General features: G+C 50.4%; 1 protein-coding gene across 6 annotated transcripts in view; it reads left to right on the top strand.

The window, feature by feature from the left end:
* The window catches only part of ERGIC3 (ERGIC and golgi 3), an 84,942-nt gene that overhangs the window by 45,358 nt on the left and 25,268 nt on the right, over positions 1 to 14,316 (top strand). For 3 of the 6 annotated variants that reach the window (XM_075901419.2, XM_075901422.2, XM_075901423.2), the window contains one exon: positions 8,613 to 8,627. The exons of the other annotated variants lie outside the window; for them this stretch is intronic. In XM_075901419.2, the coding sequence (XP_075757534.1) occupies positions 8,613 to 8,627 (15 nt within the window). The remainder of the gene's footprint in view (positions 1 to 8,612; positions 8,628 to 14,316) is intronic. 6 annotated transcript variants of the gene reach the window in all.

Here is a 14,316-nt window from a genome sequence, read left to right as displayed (position 1 = left end):
GCCGAAAGTTTATTATCACCGATGGAGTAGAGGTCCTTTCAGGCGCGCGCCAGGACGACCCTGACCAGACGACGCTGACACTGACAGTCCAGACCACCGGAGGTACCGAGGTACGACAGACACCACAGAGGAGGGCACAGGCCTCTGCCACTGGTGGTAAGCCCATGGCGTCCAGAAAGGCCATTGCGGTTGAGGTGGCCAAGCTTGCTGCACCCGCGAACGATCACGTTGGTGCCGAGAATGGGATCTATGAGTCGAGGAAGATACTGAGGACTCCGACCTGAATGCCGCCGCATCGGAATACGATGAGTAGTCTAACTCAGGCCTGGGAGGCGCAGATGACGAACATCCTGCCACCGAGGAGGGAGAAGGGGGCGCAAACCTGGCCATAGACTCAGGTTTGCCCGCGTGCACGCGATGAGGGGTGTGCTGGCACCGGGAAAACCAGTCCCGGTGCCAGTGCCATATGTGGTGTCTGTTGCTGCACCGGAAGGACAGGTCCTGGTGCCAAGGGTGGAGCCGGTTGCGGCACCAGGAAAACAGGTCCCGGTGCCAGGAGCGGAACCGGTGCCAAGAGAACAGAGCCCAGTGGTCGGATTGGAGCAGGTTGCTGCACCGGGAGGACAGGTCCCGGTGCCGGTTGTGATGCCGAAGTCGGAATCGGTTGTGAGATGAGCCCCGAAGAGGCCGACGTCACCGGTGATGGCGGCATCGGCATGGCCCATGGGGTCGATGCTGGTGCCTGAAACGGTACTGCAACTTGCATCGGTGCTGAAGAGGCTGATGCTGAAGGGTCTGGTGGCGACGACTAAAACGGCGCCCCGGGAAAGCGGCTCAGCGCTGATACCGGTGATGGTGCCGTAGACTGTGCTGCAAGGTCTGAGTGACACAGCACCGGAGCAACCAAGACGGGGTCTGGAAGAGGTCCCAGCGTCGAGGGAGGTCGACTCCAGTCAAGCGCCGAGTGAAGCCTGTTGGCCTGTGTCGAGGCAGGCACCGATGAAGAGGCAAGCTGTACTGGTCCCACAGGGGAGTGTCCCACTGCATAAGCGACCGGTGCCGTCCGGCTGTGCTGGTGCTGTGGCGAAACCGGTGCCAACACGGCCTCTGGTGGAGGCGACCTCGACCTCTCCGCCTCAACCGACGACGGAGGGGAGGTAGTGAGGCTAATAAGATCATGTGCCGCCTCAAGAGTCCGGCATGGAAGGGCGGTGCGAGGGTAGTTGCCCTGGACTGGATGGGCGACTAAGCGCCTTGATCTGATGGGCCGTAAGGTGTATGCCACTGGCGGGGTGCAAGTCCTCATTGCGAACCAGCAAGCAATGCTGAGTCGTTATGCATATAATACTTGGCAGGCCATGGATAAGTTTAAGGATAAATTGCCTGCCGAGACCCGTCAAGAGTTTGCGGCCATGACTTCGGAGGGCAGAACCATTGCCTGCACGGTCCTTCAGGCTTCCCTGGATGCTGTTGACTCTGCAGCCCGCACCATGGCCTCAGGTGTGGTTATGCGCCGTGGTGCCTGGCTGCAGGTGTCTGGAATACCTCCAGACATCCAAACCACGATCCAGGACCTGCCATTTGATGGAAAGGCCTTCTTTTCGGAGCAAACTGACTCCAGGCTCCATACGCTTAAGGACACAAGGTCTACTCTTCGGTCCTTAGGGATCCATACGCTGGCCCCTCAGCATCGACAGCTGCCCTACAGACAGCAGGGGAGACCGCAGTCCCAGGTCCCCCGTGGGGATTACTGGAGACGCCGTCCTCGTGCCCACAGTGGGGGTGCGGGGGCGGTTGCGGGCTCCTAGTCTGCAAGGGGTTGTCGACATTGCCCAAGAGGAGACAACCCCTGTGGGGTTGGTCAAGGCTCCTCCCAGCAACCCAAGCACCAGTTTTGATGGGCTGCTAGAGAGTCGCGCACCAGCCTTCCACCCTAGCCCCCTGTTTGGGGCCAGGTTATCCCGGTTTGCCCATGCCTGGGTAGAAATCACCACCGACGCCTGGGTTCTAAAAATAGTCAGAAATGGCTATACCATCCCCTACCTGGGCTCGCCCCCTTCCAACCCGCTCACCCCGTCCCTTTTCAGGGACACCTTTCGTGAAGGCATCCTCCGTCAGGAGGTGCTAGTGCTCCTCCAAAAGGGAGCCGTGGAGAGGTTCTCCTCACATCTGAGGGGCAGAGAGTTTTACTCCTGGTATTTCGTTGTCCCAAAACCCAAGGGCGGGGTTTGTCCCATCTTAGATCTCAGGGACCTCAACAAGATGGTGGTGAAATCCAAGTTCAGAATGGTAACCCTGGCCTCTGTTATCCCGGTTTTACATTTAGGAGACTGGTACGCAACTCTCGATCTCAAGGACGCTTACTTCCATGTGGCAATAAGACCCAGCCACAGGAGGTTTCTCTGTTTTATTGTTTCCCGATGTCACTTCCAATTTGCAGTGCTTCCATTTGGCCTTTCAATAGCACCCAGGGTCTTTACAAAATGCATGGCGGTCGTAGCGGCATGTCTCCACAAAAAAGGAATACACGTTTTTCCGTACCTAGACGACTGGCTGATTCGTGGTCGTTCCTACAAACAAGTGGAGGCCCATGTTTCCCTCACAGGGGCCCTCTTCGTAAGGCTGGGGCCCATACTAAATGAGGAAAAGTCATTGTTGACTCCCTCCCAGCACCTTGAATTCGTAGGTGCCCTCCTGGACACCAGGGTGGCGAGGGCACTCTTCCCCAGAACCAGGTTTCTGTCCATAGTGGAGTTGGTCTCTGAGTTAACCCGGTTAAGACCTATCACGACGGCTCAGGTCTGCTCGAGATTGCTGGGACACATGACGGCATGTACGTATGTGGTACGCCATGCTCGAATGAGGCTCAGGCTTCTCCAAGCCTGGTTAGCAAGGGCGTTCAACCAGTCCAGGGGTCTCTCGGACATGGTTCTCTCAGTGCCCCCGGAGGTGATAGCCTCCTTAAAATGGTAGACCCAGGAGGCGGTGGTGTGCTGCGGGGTTCCGTTCACTGTACCTCCTCCCTCGCTCACGCTGGTCACAGATGCTTCAGACCTGGGTTGGAGAGCACACCTGGGGTGTCACAGAACCCAAGGTTTGTGGTCTCCTGCAGAGCAGGCTCTGCACATAAATATCCAGGAGCTCAGGGCAGTCAGGAGAGCCTGCAAGACCTTCCTGTCGAAGCTGTCTCGCCGCACTGTCCTGGTCCGCCTGGACAACACAGCAGCTGTGTTTTACCTCTACAGGCAGTGGGGAGCCTGGTTGCTTCCCCTCTGCCGTGAGGCTTTGTGGTTCTGGGATCTGTGCGTAGCATACAACATAGTTTTGTAGGCAGAGTACCTGCCGGGGTGCAAAAACTTGCTGGCCGTTGCTCTGAGCAGGTCCTTCGGAGCCCACGAGTGGTCTCTTAAAGATTTGGCACTTGGTCAAATCTTCCGCTGGTGGAGTTGTCCCCTACTAGACCTGTTTGCCTTGGCATGCAACACCAGGTGTCGGAGCTACACTCCAGGGGGGATGCCATGACCGTCCTGTGGCCGGCGGGCATCCTCTATGCTTTCCCTCCATTTCCCCTAATTCCCAGGGTTCTGACCAGGGTCAAGACCTTCAGGTCCACGGTCATCCTGATAGCCCCTCCGTGGCCCAGGCAGTTCTGGTTCCCTATCTTGGTGGATATGCTCAGCGAGGAGCCTGTAACGCTCCCGCTGGTTTGGGATCTCCTTACCCAACCCTGGGACGGGGTACCATGGTTCACCTGAATCTCAGCTCTCTCCACCTGACGGCCTGGTTTATCCGTGGCTGACCCCACCAGAAAGGGAATGTTCCCAGGAGGTACAGATGGTGCTCCTACGTGGTAGGAAACCGTCTACCAGGCAGTCGTACGCAGCCAAGTGGCAGCGCTTCTCGTCTTTGGCAGCCAGAAGGGGAGTGCACCTGTCCCGTCCATTCTGGACTACCTCTTTGAACTGAGGTCCAGTGGCCTCTCCACCTCCTTTATCAAAGTCCATGTGGCATCTCTCTCCGCCTTCCATGTTGGTTCGGCAGGAGTTTCTCTGTTTTCTGACCCTGTGGTCAAAAGGTTCCTTAAGGGTTTGGATAAGTTGTATCCCTCAGTTAGACCACCTCTTCCCGCTTGGGACCTTAACCTCATGTTGTCTAGATTTGTGTCCCCTCCCTTTGAGCCACTGGCCACGTGTTCTTTGAAGCACCTCTCTATGAAGGTTGTGTTCATTGTGGCCATTACGTCGGCTCACAGGATCTCAGAGCTGAGGGCGTTAACTGTAAACCCACCCTACCTAGTGTTTACTGACAATAATGTGAGGCTCCATCCTTATCCGGCATTTCTCCCCAAGGTGGTGTCAGCATTCCATTTGTCCCAAGAAATTTACCTCCCAGTTTTCTTTCCAAAGCCCCACGCCTCCCCTAAGGAGCAAGTGCTCCATTCCTTGGATGTTAGACGTGTGCTAGCTTTTTATATCGATAGGACTAAATGCTTTCTCAGATCCACACAATTGTTTATTGCTGTCGCTGACAGAATGAAATGGCTCCCAATATCGACCAAGAGGTTGTCCAATAGGGTTGCAGGGTGTATCAGGGAGTGTTATGTCCTGGTCGGGAAGGTCCTGCCCCGGGTTACAGCACATTCCACCAAGGTGCAGGCGTCCTCTGTAGCTTTGGGGGCGCAGGTTCCAGTCACTGCAGGGCGGCCACGTGGTCGTCGTTCCATACCTTTACAGCGCACTACATGCTGGTACAGCAGGCCAGGGAGGATGCAGGGGTGGGTTCTGCGGTCCTCAGCTCTGTATTGTAAATATGTTTATCTGTGTCACATTGCACTTTCTACAATTTTTTCTGTGTTCGCTTAGTTGAATAAATTTGTTTGCATTGTTCAACTTTTGTGAACTTCTTTTTCTGAGTGCTCCAACCCTTCCTCTTTGAAGTGGGGTTAGCTTGGAAGTCACCTAATTCGAATGGACACGAGCAACCACTCGAAGAAGAAAAGAATGGTTACTTATCTGTAACTGCTGTTCAAGATGTGTTGCTCATGTCCATTCAACTCCCTCCCTACCTCCCCTTCATCGGAGCGTCCGGCAAGAAGGAACCGAAGTGGGGGAGCACCAGCAGGGGTACTTATGCCCCGCAATGGCGGCGCCACTCCAGGGGGCACCCTGCCGGCGCTACAGGTACCACTAGGGAAAACACTCTGGAAGACGCAGTGCGCACACTTAATTCGGATGGACATGAGCAACACATCTCAAAGAACAACAGTTACAGGTAAGTAACCATTCTTTTCTTGCGCAAAAACTTGCAGAACGTCTGCAGTGCATGCACATTCTTGTGCAAGTAAATTTACAGTACAGCGTCAGAAAACACGAGGAATAAGCCCTCTTGCACAAGAGCTCTTCCACAAGAAGGCAGTGTAGACAGGCAACATGAATTTCTTGCACAAGAAACCCCTATGGCTAAAATGGCCATCAGAGCTTTCTTGCGCAAGAGCGTCCACAGTGCCATGGATGCTCTTGCGCAAAAGCACATGCCATTGTGGACATGCTCTTGTGGAAGACCTTTTCCACAAGAACTCTTGCGCAAAACAGTTCTTGCGCAAGTAACCTGCAGTATGGACGTAGCCAGAGAGATCCTCCTAGGCCCGCACCACTCACCACCCTCCCATGCACATAATAAGTGCTAAGCCTCAGATACTGGCTTTGAGAAGAGCTCCTTGCCACTAGCTAAGACCTGTTGCCAATGGAAGAGCTTGAGAAGCTGGCAGATACCCTGTTTGATGTACTGAGCTCCACTGCTCCCACCCATGGCTTTACTCCTGCACAAGGGGGTTTTGAAAATCAGAAATGTCCTTTGGAAAATCCCTGTTCTCTTCAAAATCCTAGCCATGTATCAGTTCTTGGGTCTTCTAATCAGTGACACAAAGTCCGTGTTAGTACGTTTTCAAAGGACGGAATTCATCAGAGTGGTGCTCAACTCAGCTTGACTGAGTATTCCTGCCCATAGATGGATTTCAGGCACCAAGGAGCTCCATCACAGAGGTGTCCGAGTTTCCCCTGACCACAGCCACGGTCTGTAAGTGCCTGTTGGGCCATATGGCAGTGTGTATGTTGTGACGGTGTATTGGGGTTTTCCCGTCTCCTGCCCCGCCATAATGGCACAGACAGACTCCACCAGCCAGTAGAATAGAGGGAGTTTATTGCTTCTCCAGGATACAGCACAGATGTAATCTGGTTACAGGGCAGGCCTAGGATGCCTCAGCCCCCTTGAGATGGGGGAGACTGGGCCCCTAAATTCCAGCCCCTTTCCCTAGGCTGTCTCTTCCATGCTCCCAGCCAGAAACTAACTCCCTCACTTCCAGCCCTGCCCCCAGCCAGGGCTCCACTCCCCTTCTTCCCATTGTTCCGCTCCCTGGGAGATACCTGTCTGACGAGTTTCGAAGCCCCCTTTGCATAATGACTCATCCCCTGCCCTGCTGGGTCGTGCTACAGACAGCAGCCAGTGGAGGTCGCCCACTGCCCAGCATAGAACCAGCAAGGTACCCCCACTGCGTCACATATGTGCATGGTCCATCACACCAGAGTATACATGCAACTGCTTTAGCAGTGGCAGCATCAGCCTACTCCCATTCCAGGGATCACCTGGACAAAATTGTGTCCATCCCCCCTGGCAGTACTTACTTCCCTGTGGTGTTGGATTGGTCCAGAGAACATCCTGTTTAACACGTCCACTCACTCCCTCGAGCTGGTGTCAGATGTCTCAAACCTTGGTTGGCTGGTGTATCTCTGATCTCCAGACCCAAAGGATGTGGACCCTGGAGGAGGTGACCTTACACAAATGTCAAAGAATTCAGAGTGGTCTGGTTACCCTCAGGGGTCTTTCTGCTGCACCTGTCAGGAAAATAGTGAGTCCTTACTGACAACACAGCCTCATTGTTTAACATCAACAGGCAAAAAGGAGCATGCTCATTGGCTTTCTGCCAAGAGATACTGTTTCTGGGATTTGTACATCAATCATCACATACATCGGGAACCAGGTCACCTCCCTGGAGCCAGAAATGCCCTGGCAGATCACCTGAGCTGGGACTTCACATGGACCTCCTGGTGATCAAAGCTCTTCCAAAGGTGGAGTTTTCCCCTGGTGAACCTGTTTGGCCCTAGGCACAACAGAAAGTGCCATTGGTTTAGCTCCTCCAGGGGACTAGGCAGGGTTTCCGTCTCCAATGCCGCCTTCCTGTTGTGGTCCGAAGATCTGATGTACACATTTCCACCAATCCCTCCCATCAGCCTGGTTCTGGTAAAGATCAAAATAGAGAAAGCTTGGATTACTATGATCGCCCAGTGTGGCCTCACTGGCACTGCTCTGGGGGCGAGGCTAATATTGGGGTCTGAGGGCTGGCACGTGGGGGAGGGATTTGGGTGCAGTGGGGCTCTGGAAACAGGAAGCTGGAACTGGGGTGGATGGTGGGGGACTGGGGGATTCTGAAGGTGGGAGGCTGGCACTGAGGGGTTGGGTGCAGGGGACTCTGGGATCATTGGCTGGCACTCGGAGGTAGTGGAGGGGGTGAGGTCTCTAGGTATTAGGGCTAGCACTAGGGGCTTTTGGTGAATTGGTAACATCATATTTGCATATTCATTATTTATGTAATGAATATGCAAATAAAATGTTAACGGTCTGCCAAAAGTTTGTGAATGGGTTTGCCAGTCCCTGGTATCAAAAAGATTGGGAACCTCTGTTGTAAAATGACCACAGAGAGGCAGCAAGGAGCCAGAGATGAGGACTGTAACAGTTGTAACTCCATTGGGCCAGCAAGGGGGCAAGAGTGGAGAAAGGAATTAAGTTTGGAAAGGAGAAGACTTGAGAGGGGACAGGCTAGCGGTTTTCAGGCATCTAAAAGGGTGTCACAAGCAGGAAGGAGAAAAATTATTCTCCTTAGCCTCTGAGGATAGGACAAGTAGGGAGGTTGTGGAATCTCCATCTCTGGAGATATTTAAGAGTAGGTTAGATAAATGTCTAGCAGGGATGGTCTATGCAGTACTGGGTCTTGCCATGAGGGCTGGATTCGATGACCTCTCGAGATTCCTTCCAGTTCTAGTGTTCTATGATTCTATGATATATTTCAGAATTTGTCACCCCTTCTCTGGTTGTGCCCCTGCAGTAGCCATGGATAGGCACTTCTCCCTGGCCCTAAACTGCTGCATTGAGAGAGGGCTGGGGTTTTCTCTCCCCAGGGCAGCCTGCATACTGAACCCCTCATCCCTAGCGCCACCCTAGAACAATGATTTAAATGAAGAAAAACAAAACTTATTTGAGTTAAGGACCCAAGTAATGCCAGGCAAATCTAGTAATAGCATTAAGGCACAGATACTAACATTTCGTTCTCCTTTTTAACTATTATTTTCTGGTACTTTCCCTTCTCCAGTAGTCCTTGGTAAAACACCACAACTGATTTGTGAGACCAATTTACATGGGCTCAGTACTGGTTAGAAAAATAATTAGTTTTTGTCTTCTTGAAGATGTCATTTTGAAATTCAGCCTTACCTGAATCTATGCTTTTCAGTATAAAAATCTGAATGTTTCTCTTTTCTTTCCCTATCCTGCCTTATTTGAAGTGCACGCAATTGAAAGTAAGTAATGCTTGCTTCTTTCCTTTTCTTACACTGTTCACTATGTAATTAATCTAATTTCTGTTATTTGCTATTTCCATAAATCCTCTTGGTGAGGGTATATAGTGCACTGGCTTAAGTTCTTAGACTGAAATTTGTGAATAGGTTTCAGAGGGCATGACCATTGTCTCTTTCTTTATGGCTAGATAAGAGGGTACATCTGTTATAACTAGGGTCCCAATTTGGCAAGGTTGAAAAGCCCTGGCCTGGATTATTTTAATAAATCTAAGAGACAGTAGGTAGGTGTGTGTATTTAGGTTGGCAAACTAACTGAAAGGGGCCTTGTAACAGTTTGGAGGGGGTGAAGTGGATAGACTTTAAGACCAGAAGTGATAATCATCTAATCTGTCCTCTGTCCTCCTTCATACCTCAAGACAGAGAATTTGTGCCAGTGATTGCTGTTTCCAATCCGCTATTTTGTGATTCAGGATTAGGGTTAGAGCAGATTGAGGATTACAAATCATGTGTTTCATTTTTAGATGTTAAGTATAAATAATTGATGTAGAAGATTTTTAATAGTAAAATGTTACAAACAATAAACACCCTCACTAAAGATTGTGGTGGATTATCAATCACTTAGGAGTTCTTAAATCAAAATTGGATATTTTTCTAAACATGGTCTAGTTCAAACAGCAGTTAATTCAGGGAAGGTCCTATGGCAATCCTATTTGAGTTGTATAGGAAGCCAGAGTAGATGATCAATGTGATATTCCCCAGAGTAAAGAATAAAATTGTCAGACACACAGAAGAACATAATTTGTTGAGGGAAAGTCAACATGGTTTCTGTAAAGGGAAATCATGTTTTACTACTCTATTAGAGTTCTTTGAGGGGGTCAACAAACATTTGGACAAGGGGGATCCAGTAGATATAGTGTACTTAGATTTCCAGAAAGCCTTTGACAAGGTTCCTCACCAAAGGCTCTTACGTAAAGTAAGTTGTCATGGGATAAGAGGGAAGATACTTTCATGGATTGAGGTAGAAATGTAGCCGTGTTAGTCTGGTGCAGCTGAAACAAAAAACAGGACTGTGTAGCACTTTAAAGACTAACAAGTTGGTGTGGGGGAAATCTCGCTACCCTGGGGTACAGAGCCCCCAGAAGGGTCCGAGGCTGGACGTCAAAGCAGTGAGGCAGGAGAGAAACCTAGAAGGAAAACTTTATTATGCATGCATGCAGGCTGACAGCAGAGCAATAGCAGTCAGCCCTGAGAGACAGATTTAGGGGTCCTTTATACAGTATGCTCAGACAGTTTAGTTGTTTGTTTTCTTTAACATCTCAAAGTCTCAGCAGAAGTACTCTGAGCCGTTTCTGTTCACACCAGGAGTGCTAGAAGTAAGTTTTACAGTACAAAGCCACATCAGAACTTGACTGGAGAAGTCTACAAGGCAAACTGTGACAAAGATAAGGGTTTACATGACAAATTGTGACAGACTAGGAGTATCCATGAACTTGAAATAGGCATTGTAAGGGTCTTGATTAGAGTTAATTTGATTTCAGTCTGATACAGGGAGAGAGGTCTGGAAAACTTTTAACCCTTACAGCAGTTTTCTTTTAGAGAGTTTTGATTTCTGCACAGTCCCCCCTTAGACACAATTGGAGTTCTTTGATTTTTTCTCCCACAATGGTTTAATAGGTGATGAGCTTTTGTGGGCCAGACCCACTATTTGATCTGAGGAAGTGGGTTTGGCCCACGAAAGCTCATCACCTATTAAACCATCTTGTTAGTCTTTAAAGTGCTACACAGTCCTGTTTTTTGTTTCATGGATTGAGAACTGGTTAAAAAACAGGAAACAAAGGGTAGGAATAAATGGTAAATTTTCAGAATGGAGGGGGGTAACTAGTGGAGTTCTCCAACGGTCAGTCCGAGGACCAATCCTATTCAACTTATTCATAAATGATCCAGAGAAAGGGGTAAACAGTGAGGTGACAAAGTTTGCAGACGATACTGAACTGCTCAATGTAGTTAAGACCAAAGCAGACTGTGAAGAACTTCAAAAAGATCTTCCCAAACTAAGTGATTGGGCAACAAAGTGGCAAATGAAATTTAATGTGGATAAATGTAAAGTAATGCCCATTGGAAAAAAATAACCTCAACTATATACAATATGATGGGGGCTAATTTAATTTAGCTACAACTAATCAGGAAAGAGATCTTGGAATCATTGTGGATAGTTCTCTGAAGACGTCCATGCAGAGTGCAGTGGCAGTCAAAAAAGCAAACAGGATGTTAGGAATCATTAAAAAAGGGATAGAGAATAAGACGGAGAATATCTTATTGCCCTTATATAAATCCATGGTATGCCCACATCTTGAATACTGCATACAGATGTGGTGGTCTCATCTCAAAAAAGATATACTGGTATTAGAAAAGGTTCAGAGAAGGGCAACTAAAATGATTAGGGGTTTGGACTGGGTCCCATATAAGGAGAGATTAAAGAGACTAGGACTTTTCATCTTAGAAAAGAGGAGACTAAGGGGGGAATATGATAGAGGTCTATAAAATCATGAGTGGTGTGGAGAAAGTGAATAAGGAAGAGTTATTTACTTGTTCTCATAATATAAGAACCAGGGGTCACCAAATGAAATTAATGGGCAGCAGGTTGAAAACAAATAAAAGGAAGTTCTTCTTCACACAGCGCACAGTCAACCTGTGGAACTCCTTGCCTGAAGAGGTTGTGAAGGCTAGGACTATAACAGGGTTTAAAAGAGAACTAAATAAATTCATGGAGGTTAAGTCCATTAATGTCTATTAGCCAGGATGGGTAAGGAATGGTGTCCCCGGCCTCTTTTTGTCAGAGGGTGGAGATGGATGGCAGGAGAGAGATGGCTTGATCATTACCTGTTCGGTTCACTCTCTCTGTGGCACCTGGCATTGGCCACTGTTGGCAGACAGGGTACTGGACTGGATGGACCTTTGGTCTGACCCAGTATCGCCATTCTTATGTTCTTACCCTCCAGTCAAAACCCCGGCTCCAGCCTGGCACCTCAATTTTGTCCTGACAGCCTTAACACAGAAGTTGTTTGAGCCTATGGTGACTTGTTCTCTGCTACACCTTTCCATGAAGGTGGCTCTACAAGTGGCAATAACATCCACCAGGAGAGTCAGTGAAATTGCAGCCTTTATGGGAGACCCTCCCTTCAAGACAAGGTGGTCTTCTGACCTCACCCTAAGTTCTTGCAGAAGGTGCTCTCGCCATTTCACTGCAGTGAACTTATTAACTTACCAGTCTTCTTTCCTAAACCTTATGCCAACCAGACAGAAGCCACGCACCACACACTTGACTTCCAACAGGCCATTGTATTCGACCTGGAAAGAACTAAGCAAACCCAGAAAACCAACAGGTTATTCGCGTCAACTACTGGATGATCCCAGGGACCCCCCCCTTCTCCTCCCAGAGGATCTCCAAATGGATCGTAGAATGCATAAGACTAGCATGCTCAATTTTTGGCAAAGACACCTACTTGCACAACTTCGTGCACAGTCCACCAGGGCCATGGCGACATCAACTGCTTATACACAAGGCATCTCATTGTCTGATATGTGCAAATTGGCCACGTGGCCCTCTACTCGCACATTCGCTACTCACTATGCTCTGGGCTCTTACGCGTCCAGAGAAACCACGTTCGGACACACAATCCTCACCACAGCCCAGAAGGATACTACCCTGTCCGCAGCTCCCATCTCCAGTGGATAAACTGCTTGGAGTCACCTAAGGTGGAGCACCCACAGGGACACTCCTCGAAGAAGAAGAGAGGGTTACTCACCCTCTGCACTAACTGACATTCTTCGAGAGGGGTGTCCGTGTGAATGCTCCACCACCCACCCTTCCTCCCCTCTGCTTCGGTACTTCCCCCTTTTTTTTCTCTGGGGCAGAGAAGGAACTGAAGGTATTGCATCTCGTGCACCTAGTCCTGAAGCGCGTCTGCACATGTGCGAGCTAGCTGTCAAAGCCACTGCTACAAAAAAATCTTCCAGCCAGGGGCATTGCAGCACCAAAACACCTAAGGTGGAGCACCCACAGGGACACCCATTTCAAAGAACGTCAGTTACTGCAGAGGGTGAGTAACCTTCTCTTCTGAAAAATGCAATATTTCTTCTTGTTCCTACACAGAATTCAAGAACTTCACTCAAGGAAATACCTGATGGGGAAAGGTGTGAGGCCCCTCTCCTGTCTGCACCAGGGAGACCCCCATCTACATCAGCCTCAACTGATTAGCAGTTTCCTTTCGCATACATGCTTAGGAGCAGAACCTCTGATACTTAAGCTCAAAGATTCTTCCTCTAGGACTTACCCTTAGCAGTACCCATTGGGCCAGCAGGGGAACCCCCTCGACTGGTGCTGATATACCGGCCAATATATACCCCTGCTGGCCCTCCACCCCTCAGTTCCTCTTTACCACCCGTGACAGTTGTTGGAACATGTTCTTGCTGTTGCCTAGCAAGTGCCCTTTAGCAATCACTCGTTTCTAAAGTTCTTTGATCTCGTTTCAACAGTTAGAGTTCTTATCAGTTCTCTAAATAGTTAAGTACTATTTTCTAGTGCTAAGGACCCACCGCGGTTCTTGCTCCACGTGCCCAGCGCGTGTGGCAGAGCATGCCCGGCCCTCGGCTTCAAACACTGTGAAAAATGCCCGAGGCCTGTGCCCTCTGGTGCCCCACACTCTGCTTGCCTTAAGTACATGGGAGAGGATCACTTGTCCAAGGCCTGTAAAATTTGTAAGGTGTTTAAACCACGGACGAAGTGGGGGAGAGAGTTGTGCCTGAAAATCATTCTAATGGAGGCAGCTTTACATCTGGCACTGGCATCAGACCTGGCACCGACAACGCAGAGCACACTGGCCTCGGTGCAGGAGGCGTCAGGCCACTTGTGCACCTCCTTGGCACCACGCAAACCTAAGCACCTGGTACCTCAGAAGAAGAGGAGATATAGTAGGGGTAGCCCACCCCCACGACATGTGCCCTCCATGCGCCCTCAAGTGGGGCAAGTGGCACCATCAGGCACCGAGCCCGGACCTTCTCGCCCGGGCAAGCAACCAAATCCACACCGGGACGCCAGCCCAATGGGGGACTTCCCAGAGCCCTCAACTCCAGAGACTTTCAAGGCATCCAGGGATATGATTGAACTGTCCCCTTCTCCTATCCTGGGACCAACCACAGGAAAGGATCGGACCCCCGGGCGGCCCCAATCAGATCCTAGGGCACTGGGCGCCCTGACACCGGATCCTAAGAAGCACTGCTCTGCTACGGTCACCTTCCACACTATTCCGGGCCCATGTGTGGCACCGCCTATGGGGCCGGCACTGACAGCGACCTCAACCCCGGCCTGTGCCTTGGCACCGGGGCAAGGGTCTTGACTGGCACTAAGCATGGCACCCGCTACCGTGACCATCAGCTCCGATCAGAACTTCCTGGGCCCGGGCCTGGCCTGGCCTAATCCCCCACCTCATCCCTACCGGCACCAGTGTAAACTGGAGTAGATGGCTTGGCATGCCCTGTTAGCAAGATTACCAACTGCATCTGAGTATTCAGCCGTCTCAGAGGTGGAGAACATGTGGTTGTCTAAGGGGTCCGGGCACTGGTTCCACTCCCACCAATCATGGCACCGGAATACCTCCGCTCATCAGCAACAGCATCAGTGGGCGCAGCCAGT

Source organism: Pelodiscus sinensis, chromosome 17 (assembly GCF_052426305.1).
Source record: "Pelodiscus sinensis isolate ZL-2025 chromosome 17, ASM5242630v1, whole genome shotgun sequence".
Taxonomy (NCBI): Eukaryota; Metazoa; Chordata; order Testudines; family Trionychidae; genus Pelodiscus; species Pelodiscus sinensis.
This window is presented reverse-complemented; position numbering and strand designations above follow the sequence as displayed.